Source organism: Nematolebias whitei, chromosome 19 (assembly GCF_014905685.2).
Source record: "Nematolebias whitei isolate Nwh7 chromosome 19, NemWhi1, whole genome shotgun sequence".
NCBI classification, from domain to species: Eukaryota; Metazoa; Chordata; class Actinopteri; order Cyprinodontiformes; family Rivulidae; genus Nematolebias; species Nematolebias whitei.
Genome location: NC_056516.1, coordinates 30,836,340 through 30,863,685, shown reverse-complemented (window position 1 = coordinate 30,863,685; position 27,346 = coordinate 30,836,340). Strand labels below are relative to the sequence as shown.

General features: G+C 39.7%; 1 protein-coding gene across 1 annotated transcript in view; it reads right to left on the bottom strand.

The window, feature by feature from the left end:
* The window catches only part of LOC119425930 (dolichyl-diphosphooligosaccharide--protein glycosyltransferase subunit STT3B), a 104,151-nt gene extending 81,829 nt beyond the window's left edge, over positions 1-22,322 (bottom strand). The window contains exon 1 of the mRNA XM_037693485.1: positions 21,828-22,322. Coding sequence (XP_037549413.1) covers positions 21,828-22,087 — 260 coding nt within the window. The 5' untranslated portion in view covers positions 22,088-22,322. The remainder of the gene's footprint in view (positions 1-21,827) is intronic.
* Between the last annotated feature and the right edge of the window lie 5,024 nt (positions 22,323-27,346).

The window sequence follows — 27,346 nt, the reverse complement described above, 5'->3', positions numbered from 1 at the left end:
AACCAGTGGAGGGTTCAGCTTCATGTCACATCCTAAGCAACAGAGGTGAGATTTAAAAGCCTGACAAGCCTTTTACACGGTAATCTCACTTTGAAGCGCAACTCTGAATAACTACGGTCATGCAAGCGTTAGTCCACAATTTACGGATAAAAACAGCAGACATAATTGGAGCAGAAGTAACAGAAACGCATAAAAGAATGAAACTCGCTGGTATAAATGCCACTTGGACTAAAAGAATATATTTCAAGGTCAAGATAAGTAGTCACAGTAAATGAAATTCTAATGACTTGTGATAATTGCTAAATTGCTGGAACTACACCGATAGGAAACATGAACGTTTGGGGTCATTTATTTCTTCTTAGTAAAATCACATCCAAGTGCCTAATGATCTTCATATACTGTATTCTAATGGAGCGCAGGGAGATTTTTAATGGAGAGGTGTCGTCTTCAGAGCTGGATTCATTTTAGTGTCAAAAAGATCCCCTTGATCTTTCAAATAGAGTGCATCTATGAAAAAACGAAGGCTTTAAAATTGCATGTTGGGAAGAAAAATTCTGGAAGTGAAGATGACACCATTAGAGACCTGCTCCAACTTCATTGCCTTTGATTTCAGAGCCAAATAAAGACGACTAAGGAAGGAAAACCAGGAAAGCAAAAGCTGTCACAAAAAGGAAGCAAAAAGTATTTAGGTAAACAAACTGCTTAAATAAACCTACTGAAGATCCATGACTAAAATATTTACACCGAGTTCAGAAGTTGTTTCAACTCTAGAAGTGCTGTCTTTAAACAGTTTGGCTGAGGTGAGGAGCAACTTAAAAAGAAAAACATTGAAGTTCATGCGCAATAATCCAGATTTTAAAAATCCAACAAAGTTTAGTCGGGTCATCTGGACAGTTTCTTTCTTTTTTCTTTTGTTGAAACTTTCGTCCTTCATCCAAAGGTCTTAGTCAGTTTGAGGAGCCGTAACAAACCCAGTCCCACAAGCAGCACACTCGCATAGTGGACCAACCAGTTTGATGGTGACAAGATGGTTTCTTAACTTTGTTGGGATTTTTTTACCTGGATTATTGAGCATGAATTTTGATGTTTTGAACCGCTTTGGCTATGGCTGCCTCAGAGGAGTCGATGGGGGAGAAGGCGGACTCCAGAAACCATCTTATCACCATCTCACTGGTTGGTCCACTATGTGAGTGTGATGCTTGTGGGAATGAGTTTGTTGTGGCTCCTCGGACTGATGAAGTCCTTTGGATGAAAGACGAAACGTTCAACAAAAAATAAACTGTCCAGATGACATGACTTAACGTTGTTGGACTAAAAAGAAAAAGTTTGAATTGTTATATATAACCACTAACATAGTACTTTAAAAACAGAGGTTAGGTCCAAGATGCTACAGGATGTCTCAAACAAAACTGTTCTACAGTAAAGGTAGCCAAAATAAAAATAAAAATAAACAAAGAAACTTGGAAAGCAAAATTTAAACAAATTAATTTCAGATAGGCCTGTCACGATAACAAATTTTGCTGGGCAATTGTCTCAGGAATTATTGCGATAAACAATAATATCGTTTGAAATTTCGCCAATATCGGCCGATACAGATACCATACCGATAATATCGTGCATCCCTAGTTGTTGATATAAAATGTTTTGGAATGATGAGTAGTGGTCAAATGAGACAGTATTTTAAGGGAAAAAAAATTGTATTTGAATTAATTTTTACAAATTGGACAATAATTAAAAAAAATTAATCACTGAATTAACAAGTATATGGGTCATATTTCCTTAAATATGTCAGAATAAAGTTTTCAGAAATATTGGGTCTACATTTAATGTACATTTTACCAGCCACAATTTACAGCTTTAATCAGAAGGTTTTCTGTTTACAAAAAAGGAAGAGCCATCAATATGATCAGCCATTTACTGTCGACTTAGAACAAAAAAATAAACGCTTCATAAAAGGTAGGAACAATAAATCAGAGCAGATGCTTCAAAGCTTTAAAGAAAATCAATGGTTAAAATAAAAACAACAAAAACAACTATCTTCCACTTCATGTGGGTCAGTCCACCCAGGATTAGAAAATGCAGAAGGACCGCAGCAGATAGGAAGTACGCCTGTGGGGATGATGATTAAAATTTAGAAGGAAAAGCGCCTCTTCTCCTGCTGAGCTACATGTCTCTGGGACACATTAAGTTGTAGGAGCTAGCTCGTGGGAAGAATCGTTTTATTTAATAATTTCGAAAAAATGTGTTCGGAGGACTTGGCTGGGATCAGGAGGCGGCTTCATGAAAAGGCAAAACGTGTAGGCAGAGTGGTGTCTCCACAGACAAAACGCTGCAGAACGAGACAGCACGTGAAATGAGAAAACATTTTAAATTGATGTCTTGTTGCATACGAGTGAATTTAAGCCAATATCGTAGGAAAAAAAAAAAAAACAGCAGAAAATGTTGGGAGTTTAGTACTAACATGAGGCAATACCCTGGTGGCTACAGAAAAATGCAGTAAATGTAGAGCTCCATAGCTGACTGGACTGTTATTTCAGAGTAAATGGACTCAAAAATAATAAAACACAAGGGGCTTGAGGACAGTGTGCACAATACTTGCGGAAACCATTTCTTTGTGGCAAATGCACAGGTGTGTAGTACAAACAATTTTCACTCCATCTTTTATATTTATGGATGTAGACGTATAACCTCTGAGCATCAAGAATAATCATTTTGCAGTAATCTTTTAAAAAGCCATTACTGTATCTTGCTAATTGTGTGTGAAGTGATAGGTTGTTATGCCATATCTAAAACCTTTTAATGCCCAAACAAACCATTTATCTAATGACCTGCAAGTACATTGAAGCAAGCTGTGGGTCGCCTGCAGCTACAATAAGTCACGCAGTTCTTAAAGCCGTCCCAAGACTTTTTAAAGCAGCAGTTTTCTGAATGCCAACAACACCCCCCGTTTCCACAAGGGAAACGTAATTTCAGGCAGTTAAGCCTTCTGTCACCAGTCGCTGATGAAAACTGAGAAAATATGGAAAGTGGTTTATCATTTTTGTTTCTTTAATTAAGAATGAATAAGATCAAAAACTGTTCAAAAAATAAAACGCAACCTTCATATTAAAGCTGGTTGACAGGAACCACTTATCCAAGTATATCTATACTGAACAGCAGCTTATAAAATGTGGTCAACAGGACTTGTTTTTCCCAACCAGTAGCGTTTACATTTATACCTAGGACATCTCCAAATCAGAATAAGCTTTATTGCCATTGCACAGTGATGTACAACAAAATTACGTTCCGTACAGCAATCCTAAAGATGGACAGAAGTGTACAGGGGCTGCAGCTTTTAAGAAGCACTGCCCTTAGCTTAGATTAAAAAAAAAGGGAAGACAACATAAGGAAAGAGGTAAAAAAAATTTAAAAAAGATCTCACATTGTGTCCTTGACAGGGCACGGATTAAGGCATCCAAAACCTACCACAGCAAGCAACGTAGATAGACAATACATATGCTTGGACGACAAGACGGTGAGATTTGTCCATGAGCACTTCCAGGTAGTTTCCATAGTCCTGATAAGATGTTGGTGTCTCTCAGCCGGTACAGCTCTGATAAGTGTTCACAGAAGTTCTCGAGGGGTGAACAGAGCTGAGCTTCTTGATTTACATATCCACCAGGAGCAATTTGAGATAAGATGGCCTTCCAAGGCCAAGCGGTGAGGCCAGATTCAGATAAACAACAATTGTTTGGACTGGCAGACTCTGGTTCCTGTCTGCCTTCAGTTCTGCTGGAACTCTCAATGGCGAATCCAAACAGCCAGATTTGTGGACTTTCCGCCGGTCGGTAATTTGTTAGCTTTTCTCCAGGGTCGAATCCATCATGCTGGCGAGTTCCAGGGAGCTTGCAAAGCATAGGAGTCTGCGAGCTCGAAGCACAAATTAATCCTTCACATAAGGTTGGCAGCTTTACCATGGCCGAAACTGCTGCCGACGTCTTCCTAATTTGTCGATAACCTAGATATCTGCAGACTCCAAAAAGCAGAAACCCTGTTATCATAAATCTAATTATGTAAACATCTTCCATGACATGCCCAGTTGCGTGCGTCTGTTCGGGGCATGAGGGCTCTCCAGCACCAACTCTTTGTTGAAAACATATCAGTTGCGTTGAGAGACCAGCGGAGCAGATCCATAATAATAATGTACGATTCAGAAGATGTGTAAAGAGAGGCTCTGATACAAGGCATGGCGAAGGCAAGGAAGAAAAGTGTCCATCTTGTTCGAGGGCATGTGAAAAAAATCTGACAGAAAACCCAAAACAACTGTGTTTGGACTTTGGCTGTTTTGAATGGAGCATAGTAAGTTTATTGTAACTGATCTGTAAAATAGATTGTTTTTTTAAATCAACAATAATAAAATCTCTTCAATCCTCCAAACTATTAGATACATGCCTCTTAAATTAGCAAGCTGACGTTTTGCATAGGCTATTGCCTTGTAAAACTTTAGCCAGAACAATAAATCTAACGTAGAGGTAAAATAGATCAGTGTTAGTGATTAATTAAATTGAACTTTATGAGAAGAAACTTTTTTAACTGTACATTTACATACAGGAATGGAAGGTCAGACAGTACAGTAAAACCAGAGTTGGTGGGAGGGAAAACATTTCAACGTATTTTTAAAAAAATCTAATTACTTTGTCTCTATTCAAAAACATCTATTTGCAAAATCTTCTGAAGATTGAAAAACGAAGCGAAAAAGAGTCGGAGTGTAAAGTGAGTCTGACCCCTGAGGCTGACCTTCAGTTTGTATTCAGTTTCTCTGCATTCATCAGTAATCCTAGTGTGTGTTCTCAACATCAGGCTGAACTCCAGTTGTTAGTTGTTTTTTTTTCCTGCAACAACACAGTCAACTCGTCTAACTGGCCCAGACTACCTGCCAGCTGGTCAACTTCATAACCCCGATGATATGAACCCCCGCTGACTGGCTCGTTTTCAGCAGCCTGTCGTAGATTTGACAACCTATTCCAGCTGTCACCATGTCCTATCTGCCCTCCTTTTATCCATCTGCCATTTCTCATCCTCCGCCCTGAGCTCACTTTCACCCACTCATCCCTTCAACTACTCCTCTATTTGCCCGGGCACCGCATCAACAGGAAGAGACTGTGGGCTGTTTTTGTCCTTGCCTCACTGTCAGCTGCTTTTTGCGACCTGAAACAAAGCCGTGGCCTCAGATCACGGTGATCTGTAATGTCACACCAGGTGAGCTTTGCCAGTGGCTATAGGCTGGGAAAAATAAAGCTATCCTATTACTATAAGCTGCTGAAGATGAAGACAAAAAGCGAAACAATGGACACATCTGCAGCAGAGAAACAAAAAATGGGATTCAGCCAAATTGGAGAGATGCCTGCTGGTAGACAAAAATGTAATAAATAAAGAACCAGAGTATTGTTATATTTACTCTAAAACAATCACACAAAAAATTATATTTGCAATTCAAAAAAAATTATACTAATTTTGAGGAATATAAAAAACAAAATGCTTTAAGCGAGATTTTCCTAAAAATTTATAATAAAAACAAAACATGTAAGAGACGCCAAAAAGTCTAGATGCCAGTCTAATACGAGATCCAGGCAATAAAAACAAATACCGTAAACAAGAAAATCTTTGTGTTTAATATGCAGTAGCAGTTAGAAATAATTGATTACCTGCTTGATGGGTAGACAATCTCAAATAACCAGCGCCAGTCTAAGAGGGGCCAAAATTGCCTGAAGTTTTCATTTAGAGATTTATTTTAAGCCAGCACACACCCAGCCTCTCTGCCAGTGCTAAGCAGGACATTTCAAGGGAGTTTCTATAAAATGTTAGCTGGATTAAACAGAAAGGAGAGAAACTACTCAAAAATAAGCTGAGCGGAGCCATTTCAACCGTTCAGTAAGTCTTCAGAGATGCTTTAAGCAGCTGATCTTATTAAATACGCCCTGCTGTAAGTATTTTATCAGCTCCTGGAGATTTTCAGTTTAACCTGAGGCAGAATCTGACAGAATATTAAGTCAACGCCATCCTCCTTCGATAAAGTAAAGCACATATGCTGGGGTCCACATGAAAACAAACAAAGTGATGGAGCGGTTTGTGAAATAATGCCATTCTTTTTGGCCTCACCGCCACCAACACCTCCCTCAGTCTGAACGCTTGGCAGGCAATATTTTCCGTCTTCCTACCATCCCACCGTCGTTTCGCTCACTGCTCCTTTCTTCTCTTCTCTGTATGCAGGTGCACTCGCCCACAGAGCTGCATGCTGACTTCTGTCAGTAAGAGGACAGGGATGTATAAGCACAGATCCTCAGTGTTGCCTCCATCCCATATCTTCCCCAGACCACCCAGAGGGCGTTCAGGACCACTTCAAAAACAGAGTAGAGGGGAAAGCAGCGACACTGAGCCAATGTTTGACAACAGTCGGACCGGTATTAATCGATAGTAACCACAACGTCAAGAAAATATCCACGTTTAGTTGAGAAATATAGAACTAAAGGAGTGAATCATCCATATGTGTTGCACTCAGATACTCAAAAATTTTAGCAACCGTTATTCAACACAAGTAATAACCATGACTGAGTGAGCTATGAGGAGTCAGTAGGAGATCACATCTCTCCAGTTTTAGCTTCTCTCCATTGACTCCCTGTTAAATCCAAAATAGAATTCAAAATCTTACTTCTAACCTACAAAGCTCGCAACAGCATAGCTCCATCTTATATTAGAAATCTTATTGTCCCATTCCTAACGAAGCACTTCACTCTCAGACTGCAGGCTTACTTGAGGTTCCTAGAATTTCCAAAAGCAGAATGGAAGGAAGATCTTAAAGTTATCAAGCTCCTCTATTGTGGAACCAACTTCCAGTTTCTGTCGGTGAGGCCGACACATTGTCCAGTTTTAAGAATGGGCTTAAGACATTCCTCCTTGATAAATCCTATAGTTGGGGTTGGCTTGTTATGCTGCCATAAGCATAGACCAGTGGTTCCGAACACTGGTCCTTGAGGAACACCATCCTGCATGTTTTAGTTTATTCTCTGCTCCTATACACCTGAGTCAGTGATTTAATTACTTCCTTAAGTTTAGCAGAAGCCTGTTAATCACCATTTCGTTCAAATCAGGTGTGCTGGAGCAGAGGAACAAGCAGGATGGCATTCCTCAGGGACCAGGGTTGGGAACCACTGGCTTAAACTAATGGGAGGACAAATTGAGCATTTCTTTTAAAATTTTTATAAATGAATAATTTGCATTTGAAATTATTTCTATCTTAACATGTGATTCTTGACCTGCCATTGTGTATCTGTTCCTCCTTCCTGTTCCTCTCAAACCCAGCCAGTCGAAGCAGATGGCCACTTGTCCTGAACCTGGTTCTGCTAAAGGTTTTTTCCTCATGGAGTTTTTCCTTTCCACCGTCGCCTTCATGATTGCTTAAGATGAGAGTTCTGCGATGAAGTTAAGACTCAAAGCAGCTCCTCAGATAATTAATGTTATCAACTTACTTTTTATTTATGTGAATGTTTCTGTTCAGTGCCCTGAGATGACTTCTGTTGTGACTTGGCGTTACATAAATAAACTGAATTGAATTGACTGACCAACGCCTCTTAGGGTTTCTTCTAGGGGTGTAACGGTACACGTGGGTGTACGGAACCGTTTTGGTACGACACGTTCGGTTCGGTCCACGTGTGTACCGTTTCAGGTATTTTTTTCATTCATTAAATTTTATTAACAAGAGATTAAGCACTGCGGAACTAAAGTTCCTAAGCGTGTTTCAGAACGGCACAATTATCTTGCAGCACACTAGCATTAGCAGCCTAGCATCTCATTGTGGTCTCCTGCTTGGGAACATTATGGCTTTATTGCTAAAAGACAAGTGTAAATCCAAAGCTGCGTGTCGACGTTTCACAGAGATTGGATCTGCAGCAGGCAACACATCTAACTCGTTAACACGCTTGAAACGACATCATCCAAAGGTGAACGTCTCTTCTACAAGCAAGAAAAGCAGCTTGTTGCAAACAATGACAACAGCAGTGTTTAAACAACTTTTATCAGGTAATTCAGATCGGTCCAGAGCAATAACACAAGCTGTAGGAGTTTTTAAAGCTCTGGATCTACGTCCGAATGACTGAACTCTGAACTTTTCCAGGGACCTGTCCCACCTGTGGGAGCAGGTCCAAGAAGAGGTTGTGAGTAATGAGGTCAAATACAGCCACACTACAAATTTAGCAAAGTTCTACCTTATTATTCCTGCTATTGTTGTTAGTGAGCGGTTTTCTCCACCGCTGGAGATAATGTCACTGCAACTAGATCTGTGCTTTTGGCAGAAAATGTGGACAAGTTGGTCTTTTTGTCCAAAAACTTAAAACTTGACTAGTTAGATTGTAAACAGTCTGTTGCTGCTTATTGTTCTGGTTCTGACTGTTATTGTATTTAATAAGATTTTCATTATTGTTAGTATAGTTTATTTATTGTAAAGAGTGCCGTTTATTTAAAATATCATCCAAATGGGTCACTTTTCTTTTTATACAAACGTATCGTTTACTTGGCATATTTTCAAAATAAACGTTTTGTAAGTCTTCATTTTGTCTTTTTTTTGTACCGAAATTGAACCGAACCGAAATGTGATTTTAGCGTACCGTTACACCCCTAGTTCTTCAGTAGTTGCACCTCAAAGCACAACAACTACCAACTAGACGCACACTTCTACTACTCGTCCGATGTGCAGAGCATTTGAGCAGCAAAACTGAAGAGTTCACTCACAGGCATTACAATGAATGCCTTCAATTACAGCCTTCCATTTGATGAGCGGACGCGTTGCTCTTTCTGTTTTTTCCCTGGGCGGTTGGGTTCTGCAGGCTGGATGGTCACGGAACAACAATCGCATCAGAACACCCATGACAGTGGAGAACAAACAGCTTGACAAAAGCATCAACTAGGCATTTATTTCCAACTCTGCATGGCAACACACCAACGTGGTGCATTTTCTGTAGACAAGAACACAGGGGATAAATTTAGTTCTGCTATCTAGGGTTTGTTTCTGGGCCAACTTCAAGGCCTGCTTCAGGTCCTGCTCCAGTATTAAACATTATATAAAAAAATGGGACAGTGCAGTATTATTTTTTTTTTAAAAAGGAACCGCTTAAATTTTGTTCTGCAATATAAACTGCAATAAAGATTTTACAGTATTTTTTATAGAATAATTGAACAGACTTTGGAAGGGAGAGCATCTGTGAGTAAGAAACTTTTACAGTAAAAATAATGTGAAACTTAGTTGGTTCTTTACATAACTAACTTAAGACTGACTATTACAGCTCTAAACCCACAGTTTTTGCTTAATTTACAATTTGTGCATATTGTGTGACATTTTGACAAATTAAATCTTAATTGCATTAAAAACCAAGACTGTCAGCAAATGTAAATGCAGGTACTCGCATGTTAAGGTCTTATTGGATTAACTAGCTTCACATATCCTTCAAAGCAAATACTGTTTGGCGGAGAATAAAAACATTATCTGAATGTAGGTCTGAGGCCGTCATTCTCATTAATATACTGGCTTTATTCCACTGCCATTACCATCCAAAGAATCTAGGCCTCAAGGTTGCTGATAAGCACCTTTTGTTTGATGGCCAGACTTGTGAATGTTTAAGAAAAGCCCCACCAACAACACTGGCTTACAAGCAAACCGAGGGCTAAAAACTAGGGCATCATCACCCTCAGTTCAGCATGAATGAATCAGCCACTGTTTGTCACCTCTACACCGTATAAAGTCTTGAACAGCTGCCCAAAGAGGCTTGCTGAAAAGCTGAACGCACAACTTTGGTCATATCTACAGCAAAGTGGACACCATCAACACAGAAAATATAAGAAAAAATGGCTCAGTCCTGGAAGATAAACCTGAAGAAGTTTCAATTGTTGGCACATATTTCTCTTTAAAGCAAGAGAGACGTTGGAATGAAACAAAAAATTGATATAAAACCTGTTTATAAAAGTTTCCTTTTTTGCACAGCGTCTTCTGGCCTGACGCATAGCTTTTCTACACTTGTACACGTGCCCGAGGCCTTTTGAATCAGATCTGTAGCTCTCCCGTTTCACATATGCAGCAGGATGCACATCTACAAACGTTTCTGACGCAAGACTCCAGGGACATCCTGCCCAGGATGAAATTAATCACAAGGAGTTCAATATGAACTCTGACTGGGAAAAAGTAGTGAGCAGAAGTTGAACAAGGAAGAGAAGACCAGTGTTAATGCTGGTGCAGGTTCTCGGTCAGTGGTAATTTTGTGGTGCAACGAGTGCATTAGGTCTGAGCTAGAAAGTGGAAATTAATGGAATAAGCCAAAACACTTCAATTTTCTTATAATACAGCTAACAGTTGACTGTGGAATATTTAGGAGCAAGGAAATTTCACAACTGGATTTATTGCATAGGTGGCATCCTATCAGTTCCACGCTGGAATTCACTGAGCTCCCGAGAGCGACCCATTCTTTCACAAATGTTTGTAAAAAACAGCCTGCATGCCTAGGTGCTTCATTTTATACACCTGTGGCCACGGAAGTGACTGGAACACCTGATTCCGATAATTTGGATGAGTGAGCAAATACTTTTGGCAATGTAGCGTATTTGGACTGATGCGACATACGGCGGTGCAACGTTTACGGCAGAAACTACGGTATGCATGTTGTTAAAATTATGTAAGTTTAAGAGTTTAGAACAATGCAAGAGTGTGGGGAGGGTTTATAAAGCCTTAAAATACATATACATACTAAAATAAATATAGCATTCTTCGCAATTTTTCACCTATCACGGTGGTGTGGAACATAACCCATGTGATAATCAAGGGACTACTGTGCAACCCTACTAACTGTGCTAGTTTTAGAAAAGTAAAACGATAAAAGGCTGAGATGTTATCCTTGGAGAAATTTACTTTTCTTAGCACTTATTAGTTCTATAAGTTAAAAAAATACTCATTAAGCTTTAGGAGGCACTACAACATTTTTCCTGAGATGCTAAGCAGCATCAAAGTGAAACTGTGTAGGACTGGGTGAGGATGCTGAGAAACTGCTGACATTACAGGTGTAAAGTAGCACCGGAGAATGTGTGAACCTTAAACCCCTGTGTTCTGACTCGTTCTGATGGCACACTGGCATTCATTATGTACATTCTCAGGTCTGGATGTGAAGTGCAGTGCCTGAGGGCTGAGAAAGTGCAATTCACAGCTTTTGTTTCCAGCCTCATAACATGCAATATACCATCATGCATTGCTTTACAAAACAAACAAGAAAACAAACCACAATTAAAGTGTGTTGTTTACCTAATAAAGTTTTAAAAAGTTGGAAGCAAACACTATAAGAAATGCACAACGATGTTCCAAATGAACGTCTGAATTGTTTTTACTTACGGGACAGAGTTACAAGGACAAAAAACAAGATGGAGAATTGATGCCAACTTCTTTTGTTTCTACAGGACAGAGAAATAATTAAACAGTGTATTTGTTATTACTGTCATGTTTGCTTTGCTTGGCTCTGTTGGATACAAGTTATGATCATAAATAGAAAAATCATCTAGTCAGTTATGTTGCTGCATATGGAGGGATGGGCTGGAAAAATTAAACCTCATCAAGTCAGTTCAGATGAGATAATACAAAACGTGACTTGTGTTTTTCTGTGGGTTTTCCAACGTATCAATTTTGCGTCTCACCGTGGATCCAAACGTCAAAGTCCTACCTCCTGAATGACTGAATACATTAATCAGAGAGGGCTCTAATGAAAGGTGAATATAAGAGGAATGGTGTTTTAGATCCAGTCACTGTCTGCATGATTAAAATACAGTAAGAGGATACACAGCGACACATCAACCCACACACAGACGAAAGATAACAAAAATCTATTTCTATATTTTTTCCAAAATAATTCACATCCAAACAATATAAACAATCAGCAGCCGAATATAAAAGTTTCCACTTGCTTTTAAAGATTTTTCTTTAAGAAACAAATTTTATTCCATCAAGTCCACAGGCGCTCCATCACTCACTATTATCAGACCCTCATAGGAAAAAAATATAAAAATCACCCTCCCTTCTTCTCAGACCAACTCCACCACCTTGTAACAACTATATTTTTTTCCTTGCAGCAAGTTTCACCATATTTTAGTTGGAAAATAAAAACAAAATCATCAACACAAAATCTCTTTCGCCTTCCAACATGACGCACGCTCACAAGCAGAATGTAATGTTTATGCATGGACTTCCTAAAGTCAATTCAAAATCAACGCACCTCACCGTGACAGGAATTTATTTGGCTGCATGGCTGTAGCATCAGAATCAGCATCACAGCTTCTAGGTCTGATCTGTATGCTAAAGAGTATGCCTGGATTTACGGTGGTTATTACTGGCTCTGGATGGACCATAGTTGGTGAAAGGAGGCGTCAGTTGAAAGGTGAGGGCCAACACAGACATTCTGACACCTTGGTCTTTTAATTTGAAGCCCCCGCAACAGAATCTACGAAACTCTGTATTCAAATTTGCATCAAAAGGGCCCGTGGACGAGCCACCGCCAGAGGATGTTAAAACAATGGTTGAGTCCTGCAATAAAACATTTGAAGAAGAAAAAACAGACAAAAGCTCAGTCACTTTATGATACAAAAGTGGCTTTCCAATGTCGAGGCTTGGATGGAAATGGATTTTTCCCCAATAATGAAGTTGCATCCCAGAAAAGCAGGGAATATGAAATAGCAGAAAACAGACCACGGTTTGCTTTAAACAAAAAAATAAAATAAAATTTTAGTTTTAAAATCATTCAAAGGGAAAGTAATAAAAATATTTGCCGTTATTGACTATAATGGGAATGACAGATCAGCTCCTCCACAGTTGACGCCACAGTCACCAGTTGGAAAAAGGATGGCTCGTCAACTTCAGGAAGGGTTTTGTTCATAAAGCATCGCAGCAGGAGACTAATGGGAGGCATGGAAAGAGAGAGAACGCACTGATCTGTGATCGTGAAGAGAGCTGAGCGCAAAGGCAGAGCTGTCAGTTTACCTGGAAATCTACATTTCATCCCTCACCTATAAGCAAGCTATAGTTAGTGAGACAAACAACGCAAGTCCAAGCAGCTAAAATGAGCTTCATCCAAAGGTCGACTGGGCTCGCTCTCAGGAACAGTTTGGAGAGGATGGCTGTTAGAAAGGAGCCTAAAGTAAATTTATTTTTACTAAAAGGAACCAGTTGAGGTGGAATGGGTAAGAACGCCTTTCCAAGGTGTTTTGGGAACATCCCACTGGGAGAAGACATTGGGGCAGACTCAAGACACCATTTCATTTCATGTCTTGGGTTTCCCCTCCAGTTGAGATGGAAGCAGTAGCCAGGGAGAGAGAAGACTAGGGATCTTAGTTTAAACTAAGCTCCTTCAATCCGACCTATAGTTTTTCAGTGGTGCTACAAAAGTCAGTTTTTCACATTTCCACCAGAGATGATTGTGATAAACAATGTTAGCATCATTTAAGCTCTAGCTACTAGCCTCCTGACTCCTGCTAGCCTCCAAATAACCTTAAAACACAGCTGAGGGCTTGTCATAGTTTTAAGGATGCCTTAAGACTTTGCACACTAAGAGAGGCAGGTGAACAGACACAGCCAGCCAAACTGGGGAACAGAAATAAGAAGCAGAAATGATGTTTTGTTATGAAACTTTTTAGGCATTCCTCCAATAGCTCTTGGGTTTAAATCACAGTTGCACAAGGAAGTGTGCAGATGGCAGATATTACAGGAGCAGATGGTGCAAGAAGCACAATCCCACTTGCCCTTAACTTAACATCAATGTGACCTTTTAACCTTAAGTAACTTCACCCACACTTTAAACTTGGCAGGGATACCCAAGTTTTACAATGCAGCTATATTATAAACTCTGGTCAGCTTTACTAGCACAAGTATAGCTACGATCAGACCACTTTCTGTAGAACGTATTAACAATACTTTATGCAAAATAGTAAGACTATAGAAGGAACAGTGCTTTTACATAAACTTATAAGTGGTAGTAGCCCCATCTTCCCACAACTGAGCATCAATCTGAACAAAATCAGTGAGATTAGAGGCTCACAAATTTACCGATATTGATCAAACGCTTTGTAAAACATTAGAACTGGCTCAAATGATGGCTGTGCAGCATCACACGTGAACAATCTTAAACCAGACTGCGTACTTTGCATCCAGGTATACGTGTGCCAGACAATTGCTAGCGCTACACGGCTAATTAACTTTTAATTACATGGGCACTTTACCAAAGTCATCTTAACCTACATTTGCACACAACAAACATGGATTTAGAAAAAAGAAGCTCCGTTGTAACTGCACATAAAGCTTTGCAAACATATCTGTCCTCGTTGTAACATGCACATGATAAGGTTGTTCTAATAGGGTTTTGTTACAACCGAAAGCCAAAGCAAAGATGAATTTGCCATTGAATGAAGGTCGAATCGAAGAAACAGTTGTTTGAAATAGAATACTGGTTTTGTTCCTGTAAGCAAAACTGAATTAAAATAATTGGGCTGTGCACATCTCTAATTTTGCCCAACATTATTTTCAAAGTAAACCAAAGGTAATTTATTTTAATAACACATTTTTTTAATTAAGAACTCATTTGCAGAAAATACTTCCATCTGCTTTGATGCAAATCAACCCTTTCAGAAGTGCAAAACATTTCAAACAAGAAAAAGGTTTTTGTGAAAGTCAAAGTTTTACACAAATTTTCCAGTTTTTGTGACCAATTCTGACGCCCATGTGTTGTAACTAGGCTTGTCACAATAACAAATTTTGCTGGATGATTGTCTCAGAAAATATTGCGATAAACGATAATATTGTTTGAAATTTAACAATAATTAATTGTCAAATTTTAGAAACAATGCTGATTTGTTTGGAGTGCAGTACCTTTTTTTGACAACTTGATGGCAGTATAAGACTGTCTGAACCAAAGGATGGATAATTGAAGTATCTAAGAAAAATGGGAGGGAGGGCACTTGACGTGACATGGGCTGACATGGTGCACGCTCGGTGATTTGAGCTCTTTAGCATAGCATTTGCCACACAAAGCTTTTAATAAAAATTTTTAAAAAAATTCAGTAAACAAGTTCTCAGCTTCTTTTTGCAGAGAAAAAACTTTTTACAAGAAGGCACGAGTTTCAACCGTGAATTTTGGAGCTCGACGAGACGGAGGTATATTCCCGAGGTCGGCCTGTTAGCTTAGCTTCTCGGCTTAGCTGCTTTAAACGACCCAAAAAATGCAATTTTGGACGGTTAAAACAGATTTTAAAGAGAAAAGAGAAAGGGAGGGGTCAGAGAAGAGCACCGGTGTTGAGCCGTGTCTTCAGAAGAAAGACAGACACAAAGAAATGATACAGCATGTAAAATGAAAATGAGGTCGATAATTTTCATTCATCATGCGATTAAGTGATTTATTGTTTATCGCAACAGGCCTAGTTGTAACAAACTATAATTCTAAAACAGGCTTCTTAAATCCTCATCAAACACCAGCGATGTTCCGAAGAATATACTGGTAATTTGATGCAGAATTTGTGGACAGTTTGCACTTCACAGTGACACATCTTCTGCTTGGGATGCACATTAACAGCATAAAATGTGAAGGAGGGGAATTATGAAACAGTGCATTGAGCAAATCATATTTTTTCAAGGCAACGTGTGGAGAATCTTAGACGAGGTGCCCCGCTGGCCATTTTTCACCTTGATACTAATTCTACATGTATTTGAATGCAAGCAAAATAGCAATAGAGTGGAAAGCAAAATATAGATCAGCAGGACAAAAGAATGAGGTACTGAGCTCTTCCCAACATGATGCACTGCTATAGTGCACGTTGTCTTGTGGACTGAAGCTTTGGTTATTTTACTCTGGCGCATTTGGGAAGGATTTCAGTAAAATGTCTTACTGCTTCTCTGAAACATCCCTAATATTTCAGGACCCAATGTGTGCAAGAGAAGAGGTAAAGGCAAGGTGGACATAAAATATTTCTCTCCAAGGAAAACTTTCCTTTCTGACAGATGCATGAAGCTCAGCGTAGAGCTTCCAGACTAGTCAAATTTTTGTTAAGCTAACACGATGAGCTGGAAAGTCATTGTGTGAATGGCTAATTCACAGAGTCGGAACAAATTATTCTCTTAAATGCACCAGTAGGGCAAATACTGGTACTTTGCAAAAAAAGACATTTGTACCAGCAGGGTCAAGGTGTTTATTCATGACTGTTACATCTCCATACAATACATTTAGCAGGAACCATCTACAGCAGTGGTGCCCAATACGTCGATCATGATCTACCCGTCGATCGCAAAGGTAGTATGGGTAGATCGCATGGCATTAAAAAAAATAGATGTCTGCCTATTTATCCTCACTATGAAATTTGTAACTTGATTGACATGAGGGCAGCCAGTCTGAGCCCCCATTTGCACGGCGTGTAATGTTCAGTCGTTTATTTACACAACAGCCCTCATCCTCTCTGAAACCGAAAGTTTCTGAATCCAGGTCTCAGAGTGGAGATTTTTGGGGGAACCCCCCACAGAGGTGTGAAATGCTTCGCAAGTGTGAAGTCGCACATACGCACTACAGGCGGCTGCAGTCCAAAGTTTTTCTGCACTAACAACAGTTACAGTGAGGAAAATATTTGAACAGCCTGCGACTTTGCAAGTTCTCCCACTTAGAAATCATGGAGGGTCTGAAATTTTCATCTTAGGTGCATGTCCACTGTGAGAGACAATCTAAAAAATAAAAAAAATCCAGAAATCACAATGTATGATTTTTTTTAAATAATTTATTTGTTTGTTACTGCTGCAAATAAGTATTTGAACACCTGTGAAAATCAATGTTAATATTTGGTACAGTAGCCTTTGTTTGCAGTTACAGAGATCAAATGTTTCCTGTAGTTTGTCACCAGGTGTGCACACACTGCAGCAGAGATTTTGGACCATTCCTCCACAGATCTTCTCTAGATCAGCAGGTTTCTGGGCTGTCGCTGACAAACACAAAGTTTGAGCTCCCTCCAAAGACTGTCAATAGGGTTTAGGTCTGGAGACTGGCTAGTCCACTCCAGAACCTTGATATGTTTCTTACGGAGCAACTCCTTGGTTCTCCTGGCTGTGTGCTTCAGGTCATGGTCATGTTGAAAGACCCAGCCACGACCCATCTTCAATGTTCTAACTGAGGAAAGGAGGTTGTTCCCCAAAATCTCACAATACATGGCCCCGGTCATCCTCTCCTTAATACAGTGCAGTCGTCCTGTCCCATGTGCAGAAAAACACCCTCAAAGCATGATGCTTCCACCCCCATGCTTCACAGTAGGGATGGGTGTTTTTGGAGATGGTACTCATCATTCTTCGTCCTCCAAACACAGCGAGTGGAATTAAGACCAAAAAGTTCTATTTTGGTCTCATCTGACCACATAATTTCTCCCATGACTCCTCTGGATCATCCAAATGGTCATGGGCAAACTTAAGACGGCCCTGGGCATGTGCTGATTTAAGCAGGGGAACCTTCCATGCCATGCATGATTTTAAACTATGACGTCTCAGTGTATTACCCATAGTAACCATGGAAACAGTGGTGCCAGCTCTTTTCAGGTCATTGACCAGCTCCTCTCGTGTAGTTCTGGGCTGATTCCTCACCTTTCTTAGGATCATTGATGCGCCACAAGGTGAGATCTTGCATGGAGCCCAAGTCCGAGGGAGATTGACAGTCATCTTTAGCTTCTTCCATTTTCTAATAATTGCTCCAACTGTTGATCTTTTTTCACCAAGCTGCTTGACAATTGCCCCGTAGCTCTTTCCAGCCTTGTGGAGGTCTACAATTTTGTCTCTGGTGTCTTTGGACAGCTCTTTGGTCTTAGCCATGTTAGTAGTTGGAGTCTTACTGATTGTGTGGGGTGGACAGGTGTCTTTATGCAGCTAACAACGTCAAACAGGTGCTTCTAATTTAGAATAAGAAGTGGAGAGGAGGTGGACTTTTTTAGAGGTGAGCTAACAGGTCTTTGAGGGCCAGAATTGTTGCTGATTGGCAGGTGTTCAAATACTTATTTGCAGCAGTAACACAAAATAAATTATTTTTAAAAAATCATACATTGTGATTTCGGGATTTATTTTTTAAGGTTATGTCTCTCACAGTGGACATGCACCTAAGATGAACATTTCAGCGGCCTCCATGACTTCTAAGTGGGAGAACTTGCAAAGTCGCAGGGTGTTCAAATACTTATTTTGCTCACTGTATAATAAATGGCAGAGAGCAGCGTTTTTGTGCCTCTCACCCTTTTTCAGCATGTAGGAGCAAAACTAATAAAATCCAGTTCCAAAAAGACGTTAGTGTATTCACCAGTTTGAACCGTCATGCAAATGCTGCATGTGCAATGAATGCAGCTGAGCCCTGCATCAAGGTTGCCAGATAATTTGAAAATGTCTTAATTACCCCCTCCTTTTCTGTGCACATGTTCAACAAATCATCTCATCTCAGAATATCTTTACTCGGCACACATGACAGTTTAGGTACTATCATTTTAAAGTGACAGCAATATACAGTAATTCCTAATTTCTCATCTGGTAATCCAACTGACATGGAAACTACAGCGTTTTCATGTAAACCCGCTTTATTTTTTTTGTTTATTATCCTCAATAAACATTGAAAAAACACTAACGTGTCCAGAGGTTGTTCTCTTGTAAACTTGGGTCTTGTAGTAGTAGATCACTTTGACTTGGTCATAGGCCTGTTGCGATAAACGATAAATCAATTAATCGCATGAAAAATGAAAATTATCAACCTCATTTTCATTTATTGGCTTTATCGTTTCTCCGTCGCTCTCTTTCTACTGAAGACACTGGATGACAAAAGGCTCAACTCTGGTGCTCTTCACTGACCCCTCCCTTCCTCTTTTCGTCTTAAAGCCTGTTTTAAACGTCCAAAATCGCATTTTTGTATTGGTAAAAGCAGCTAAGCTGAGAAGCTATGCTACAAGCTAAGCTAACAGGCCGACCTCAGGGAAAAAAAACCTCCGTCTTGTCGAAGCTCCAAAATTCAGTTGAAACTCGTGCCTTCGTCTGAAAAGTTATTTTTCTCTGCAAAAAGAAGCTGAGAACTCATTTACTGATTTTTTTTTTAAAGCTTTATGTGACAAATGCTATGCTAAAGAGCTCAAACCACACCGAGTGTCCGCCGTTTTGAGAACCGAATAAAGGAAGAAGAGACAGCTCATGTCACGTCAAGGGGTCTCCCTCCCATTTTTCTTAAAGAGACACACTGCTCGCTCCCTCACTATCCATCCTTCGGTTCAATCTTATACTGCCATCCGGTGGTTGAACAAAGGTACTACACACAAAACAAATTAACCAACATTTCTTCTTAAATTTTACAATAATTACTAATTATTGTCAAATTTCAAACTATATTATTGTTTATCGCAATAATTTCGGAGACATTTAATCGCCCAGCAACATTTCTTATCGTGACAGGCCTACTTGGTCATTTTAAAAGTAGCTCGCATGCTGAAAAAGTGTTAATTGCTTGAAAAGACGGCGTCAAATTGAAATGAATTCAGGAAACATTTATAATCATTAATGAAAACAAAGAAAACTGAAATTGACGGTATACCTGGACCTGCCATTCAATGTTTGTTTCTCCTTCCTGTCCTCTCAAACCTCAGCCAGTCAAAGCAGATGGCCGCTCATCCTGAGACTGGTTCTGCTGGAGGTTTCTTCCTGTTGAAAGGGAGTTTTTCCTTTCCACTGTTGCCAAGGTGCTTGCTCAGGAAGAGACTGTGATGAAGTGAAGCTTCAATGCAATCTGCTAGCTTCCTTAGATAAATAACTTATACTAATTGGCTTTTTTTTTTATGTATGTGAATGTTTTTGTACAGTGCCCTGAGACAACTGCTCCTTATATAAACTCAATTAAAATCAAAAATACAAAAAAAAAAAGCAATAACAGCTTCTAGTGTTTGCGAATTGCAGAACATGTCTGACATTTTGAGGCTTCTAAATCCAATCACGATTCTACAAATTGCTTGCTTGTTTAACGTGATGCTTGGCTGCAGATAGTTTAAAGCTTTGTGCAGAAGAAAAGAAAAAACCTCGAGTAACATCCCACAATGACGACACCAATCAGGTGCGTTTGAGAATGAAGGCCTTTTCTAATCAACAAACTGTGAGCGTAACATGCACTTTTCTCTCCTCTGTAAAGAGCAAAGAAAATAATATGCATCGTTGAACTTAATCAAAAAGAACTGAGCCAGCCGGGTGTATTGCCAATCAATAAAACACACTGAAAAATCCAACTAATTCTTAACAGTTGTTTAAATGATATGGTTTGTTTGGGCGGGGGGATTTATTTTTTCATGTAGAACAGCTTAAGCTTGGTTTCCACTATGATATATCGGTATTCAGCTACAAGTTTCAGCTGTAAATCTGTTTTGATGCACTCCAATTTAAAGAGCACATCACTTTGTGGCTGACTTTAGTGTTCATGCACAACTTGGTTTACAACAAACACTTCCAATGAAGCGCTGCTTTGTTACGGGGGTCGAAAAGAAACTTTTTGAGAACAGCAGATGAAGACTTTTTTTTTTTTTTTTTGCTTCTAGGGCTTTTAAACTTTAGAATATCAAAGGATGCCTTTGCTCTCTTTTTCTGTGACATGACGCCAAAGAGCTGCACCGCTCTGTGACTGTGGAAACTGGTGCCACTTTACTGTCTCACGGTGAAGACAGATCCAAGTGCTCCTGTAAAAGTAGAGCAAAATGCCTCCGGTAATGTACTCCAAACTCTTCCAACTTTAAAAGCTGAAAACACAATAGATGCTAATGCTTATGTGACAAATGGCGCCGCCCATTAATACAAGCAAAGGTCACTTGTGCAAATTTCCGTCGCAAATAGGACCACCTGAACCGTGTGCGACCTCACACAGCCTTACGCCTTAGCCTCGGCTATAAAACGCAATCAAGTTATCAACATAATTGAAAAGGTAAGTGTCACCCTGAACAAGATGGAGCACCTGTCCTTGAAAATTAATAAATGAATGTATCAGGCTGGCTGAATGCCAGCAAGTGGAGAAAACAGGGGGATGACAGTGCAACCAGGCTGCCACTTGAGACCATGTGACACACTGTTCCAAAGCAGAATAATCCTGCATTGTGATGGCAGACTCACCAGACCAGCTCAGCTGGCTCCACGTCTGCAGCCTGCTGGGGTTCCTAACAGCTGCTAGAACCTACAAGAGACGGTGCAGGTCCACAAGGTTCTTCCTTATTCATCAAATCAGCACCAAGATAAGAAACTTGGAAAACAGCCTCAATCACTCCCAATCATCAGCCCACTTAGATAAACCATTTAACTTGTTTTCAATGAATACAGAAGCTCAGTTATGGTGTTTGTACAAATGTACCTGTCTCTGTAGATATATTATAAGATTTTTTAAGAAGAGTGAGAGAAAATTTATATATATATATATATATATTTAAAAAAATCAGCAAACAGAGTTGTCAAACCAGAGTTGCAGGCTGAGATTCCTAGATCATTATAATAAAAGTCCACAAGCACTTTACCTTTGACCTCTTTATACAAAGAGTCTGTGCCAAGGACACGAATACAATAAATCCTTCTGGTCAGTTTGAGGGGAAAACTCATCCTGAGCGCTACTAAATAAAAACCAACATCTAAATAAAGTTTACGTTGCTGCTGTGACGCAAACTTATTCAAAGTAACTTACACAAAGATAATACGCGCTCCAGAAAAAAAGGGGGGGTGAAAAACAGCACATGAAGTGATTTAAAGCTCGTCCTCTGATCAGCTAGCTTACCATGGATCAAACTCGTGGATGATGCTCTCGAACCGGATCACGGCAAAAAGTCTGGAGCTGAATCCTGCCAGGCAGGCCAGAAAGAGAATACTGAAGCAGAGTAAAGACTGCCACCCAGCCGGCTGGGTCAGCCCGACAGACAGGCCTCCTTTGCCCCCTCCTCCAGCCGCGGCGCCCGGTCGGCTGTTCCCGTGCACCGAGCTCCCGGAATTGCTGGAAGCTTTGTGCTTGCCGTCGCTGGCTGCGTGGTGCTCCGCCATTTCTGCGCGCGAGCGTCGGTCGGATTCGCCAAAACAAGCGTCCCTTCTGAGCTCCCCGTGCCTCTCGCCGCTCCGCGCGGGCGTAAACTCCCCTCCGGTAAATTTCCGATCTCTGGAGCCTCCCGGGTTTCTGTTCGTACTTTCTGTGAATCAGTACCGCAGCCGTAACGTCCCTGCCCGCATACTCACGCGCCACACAGCAAAGCTGCGCACTCAATCCGCTTCACGATTGAACGCCGGTGGGAAGGGGCGGGGTTTATTAGCGGGGCGTGGCGTTCTCGAACTCCTTTGGCCTATCACCAATCGACAAGTACGAGAAGGCGGGGTTTAATGTATTTGAGCCAATAGGAGAGCGGAGTTGTTTAGATTGTCAAACAAATTCACCAATTAAATAAACATTAAAATGTGGCCGCTGCGGATTAAAAAAGGAATCACCCTCTGTCACAGAAAAATTAATCACTCTGCTGCTAAATTAGAATAAAAACATTATCTCGTTAAGGTTATTTCTTAATGATTTAACTGTTTTCACGAAGGCAAATAAAATGCACACATCTTTACTGTTTCAAGCACGTGAAGATATGCTCTGAGACAGCAATAGTTCTGTTACACTAGGCTGTTGTGGACTGAGAGGTAAGACAGAGAGATGTGTTTCATCATCTGTGTCCCCAAGCAAAGACAAGAACTCACTGTTCATCAAGGCTTGAACGCTGTTATCGAAATAAAACACAGTTTTATAACATTTCAAATAAATGCTCAGATGCTTAAGCAATTATATATATATTATTATTATTATGGTACTTTCTTGTATAACCATGAAATAGAAACAGTACTGATTTATCTGACATGTGTTTGATCTATTGGCAAAGGGATAAAAACAACAGTCTGACAACCTTCTCATAGGACTGCAATATCTTAAATGGAAAACTCTGAGCCGTTTGCACGAACAGGTTATAACTTTAAGAATTGCAAAGTAGATATATATGTTGCACAATTGGATGGAAGTTTGAGGCGGATAAACAAGAATGAAATGAGGCCGTTTTCTCCAGAGGAAACACAAAGATAAGAGTAAGGGGGGCGGGGGGAATACAACTTCTGAGACGAAAAGATGGATGGCTAATAAAAGAGAGTAAGGGAATGGTTATGAAAATTGATGGGGATCATTACGGAGAATAGATGATGTGGCAGAGGTGGATGAGTTCTGAGTTTATGAAGTGATCCCAGAGATTGAAGTTGAGCAACAGCAGACAATACCACAGGCTTGTTTATGTCTCAGCTGAAGGTGCAAGACAGACTAGAGATTGTTAAACATGCACTTTACAAACACTTATAATTCTTTACACCCATTAGCAGATGCTTTCCAAGAAGTTCATCTTAGCTTGGGCACATAACGGGGTATTTCACATGAACGTCTCAATCATTGTTCAGTGCCTGCTCGTGACCACGATGAGCAGCACTCCACTCGTTCATGCTTTCCACTCTACCTGCAAATCCTGAATTGATGACATTTGAAGCAAATAAGAACGCAGGCATTGACGGTTCAGTCGCATCTATTGTCTAAAGGCAAGGCCCCGGTGAACGCCAGCCGAAAAGTGTGCTGTTGCCAGGTAAGGCAGCACATCATGTGAATATTTCAGTTTGCTTTGAGCTTACAACTTTTTGTTTTCTACAATGAAGAGACCAAACGTGCATTTGCATTTTACAGCATTTTATCATGCGAGCTGTGCAAAGAAATAAAGTTTAAGACACCAGATATGTAGTTTTCTACTCATCATTCTGCTGGTTTTGACTGCATATTCAAATTAAAAAGTGAGATATAGTGTAGATGATCAAGACAGATTTTAATCAATATTCAAAATTTTCCACTTAAGGCCTAGACTTATCAATTATATTAAAAAAAGCAGTACCACCAGCTAATCCTGAAATCTAATGAAAATTCTAAAACTCATCTTAGGCTGGGAAAGAAAAAAATGTTATAGCTGTTTTGGTCAAACCTTGTAACTAAAATTATACCATCTCATGCAATATTGTGAGATTGATGCGTTAGCCTTCAGTGGGGATGACTTTCTGCTACTACCTCAAAATTTAGCTCAACATTTGTAAGACAAACTGAGTCCCAGCCATTTCAGTGTTGGCTAATAGTTAGCAGTGGTGACTATTGTAAACTAGTAATTCCAAGGTCAGTGGCTGTGGCAGCCATCTTGAATGGGGATGACACCAAAATTAATCCCTTGTTGATGTGCACCCAGTGACTTGACTCCAAAAGTTAAAATGTTCTGCAATAGTGTGAATGTTTATGAAGCATTCACACTATTGTGATCCTTTTTTCTTCTGTACATTTTCCGGTGCGTTTCTCCTCCTGCAGTTTTGAAGCTATTTCAACAAATCATCAAGCAAAACGTTCAGCTCTTTCAGGACAATCCTGATATGACACTTGGTATCGCTTCAACTTTAGCTTTTTGAAATATTTAGCCTTTTCTGATACATTTTTCTCATAGAAAAAAATGAACTGAGCTCATTTTACCTCCTTCAAATCTGTTTACAACTTTTACTGCTCCTTTCACATTTTGTTCTGGTTCAGCTTCTTTCAGCTTCCTTGTGCAATTTTTAAGCTTTTTTCAGCTTCTTTCAGCTAATTTCAGCTGTGGGGGTGGGGTCAGCTGTTTTGTGCTCCTTTCAGATTCTTTCTGCTAACTACATTTTTTGCTTCTTCTAACTTCTTTCTGCTAATTTCACCTGGTTATGCTCCATTCAGCTTATTCCTGCAAGTTTCAGCTTTTTCTACTATTTCAGCTACTATGTAGTTGTTTTATGCTTATTGAATATTTTTCAACTAATTCCACACTTCTTGCACTCATTTCAACTTTTTTTCAGACTAATTCAGCTAAAATGTGCTCTCTCCACTTCCTTCTTGTAATTTAAGATACTTTCTGCTTTTTCCCCCGTTTTTTTCAGCTGCTTTTTGCTAATTTCAGCTTTATTCAGATAATTTCCACTTTTTTTTGCTGATTTCTGCTTCTTTCAGCAAACGCGTTCTTTTTGCTTTGTACTGCTAGCTTAAGCTTGTCAGCTACTTTTATAGCAATTTTAGCTAGGTTCAGCTGTTTTCAGATAAATTCAAGTTTTTCGTGGTAATTTCTGCTACTTTCAGTCTAACAAACTTCTTTCTGCTAATTCCAGCTTGGTATGCTCCTTTCAGCATTTGTCTGCTATTTCAGCTACTTTTTAGCTGTTTTGTGCAACAACAAAAAAATTCAGTTAATTCCACATTTTTTAGCTAATTTCAGCTTATTTCACTTCCTTCTGTTAGTTTAAGCATTTTCAGCTATTTTGTTGCTAATTTCAGCTTTTTTTTTGTTAATTTCCTAATTTTTGTGCTAATTTCTGCTTATTAAAACCAAATTCAGCAACTATGTGTTCTTTCTGCTTTCGTCTGCTAACTTAGGCTTGTTCTTCCATTTCAGCATATATTTCAGCACGTTTTTAGCTAATTTCAGTTGTTCTTTAAGCAAGTTCTTCAGCAATAAGCATTCACACTGCATTTTCACAGGAAATGCAATTTCTTTAGTTCTAAGTTACTATACGAACAAATAATCTCAATCACACCCAGACATGGGCAAAAACATAATTGGCTGGCTTACTTTTGTTAGTGGGTGATTAAAAACATCCATGGTCTTTTCACAGACAGTAAAGATGTAGAAACATTTGAAATTTCTAGTTAAAATGTGCATGATTTTATGTAACCAACTGGAACAAACAGGAAACCTTGGTGAGCATCTGTCTCTGATGAGAGCCAACTACCTGCACACTTTAAAGGAAGCCCCTGATGGAATGCTTGCATGCTTGATGAAGTGCATATGAGAGCCATTTTGATGTTGCGCTTGTTTTGAGGCACTGCAGGTTGAGAGGTGCCCGCAAGTCATGTTCCTTGGCAACACACAACCACATCGCAAGAAAGCGCATAAAAATTTAAAAGAACAATACATCCATGTTTTATTCCTGTATACTCGCTCTGTTCTACTGGGGCTGCCATTCTGAGCAATCACTGAAAGGAAGAATAGAAAGCTGATTGATTTCCATTCCCACACAGAGTCTCACTTTCTGTTAGAGGTGTCATTTCATGACTTCCTGTCTTCAAAGACTGAAAGTATATTTAAGAGCATCACGTTACTGTGTGACATGATCTCTAGGTTGTTTGCTTTGTGTGAATATTGCTTTTCCACCTGCCTTTGTCTATTCAGTTCAGTTTAATTATATAGCGCCAAGTCAATTCTATTCAGTTAAATTCAGTTTTTTTATATAGCACAAAGTCACAACGGAAGTCATTTCAGGGCACCGAACAGAAACATTCACATACATAAAAAGTAAATTAACTTTATTTATCTGAGGAGCAAACTGCTTTGAGTTTAACTTCATCACAGAACTCTCATCTTGAGCAAGCATGAAGGCGACAGTGGAAAGGAAAAACTCCCTCGTGAGGAAGAAACCTTTAGCAGAACCAGGCTCAGGACAAGTGGTTATCTGCTGTGACTGGCTGGGTTTGAGAGGAACAGATACACAATGGCAGGTCGAGAATCACATGTTAATATAGAAATACTTTCAAATGAAAACTATTCAATTGTAGCAATTTATTTTAAGAAAAGAGGTCAATTTGTCCTCTAGTAATCTAAGTCTATGGCAGCATGACAAGCCAAACCTAACTATAGGATTTATCAAAGAGGAAAGTCTTAATCCCAGTCTTAAAACTGGACAATGTGTCAGCCTCACAGACAGAAACTGGAAGTTGGTTCCACAAGAGAGGAGCCTGATAACTGGAAGATCTTCCTCCCATTCTGCTTTTGTAAACTCTAGGAACCAGAAGTAAGCCTGCAGTCTGAGAGCGAAGTGCTCTGTTAGGAAAATATGGAACAATAAGATTTCTAATATAAGATGGAGCTAGGTTGTTGAGAGCTTTGTAGGTTAGAAGTAAGATTTTGAATTCAGTTCTAAGTCACGGCAGAAGTCGTCTCAGGGCACTGTACAAAAACATTCCCATACATTATAAAAGCCACTTGGAAAAAGTTTTCTATCTAAGGAAGTCAGCAGATTGCATTGAATCGTCATTTTGTCGCAGTCTGCCATCTTGAGCAAGCACACTGGCAACAGTGGAAAGGAAAATGGCCCTTTTAACAGGAAGAAACCTCCAGCAGAACAAGGCTCAGGGTGAGCGGTCATCTGCTTCGACCTCCTGGAGTTTGAGAGGACAAGGAACAGACGCAGAAC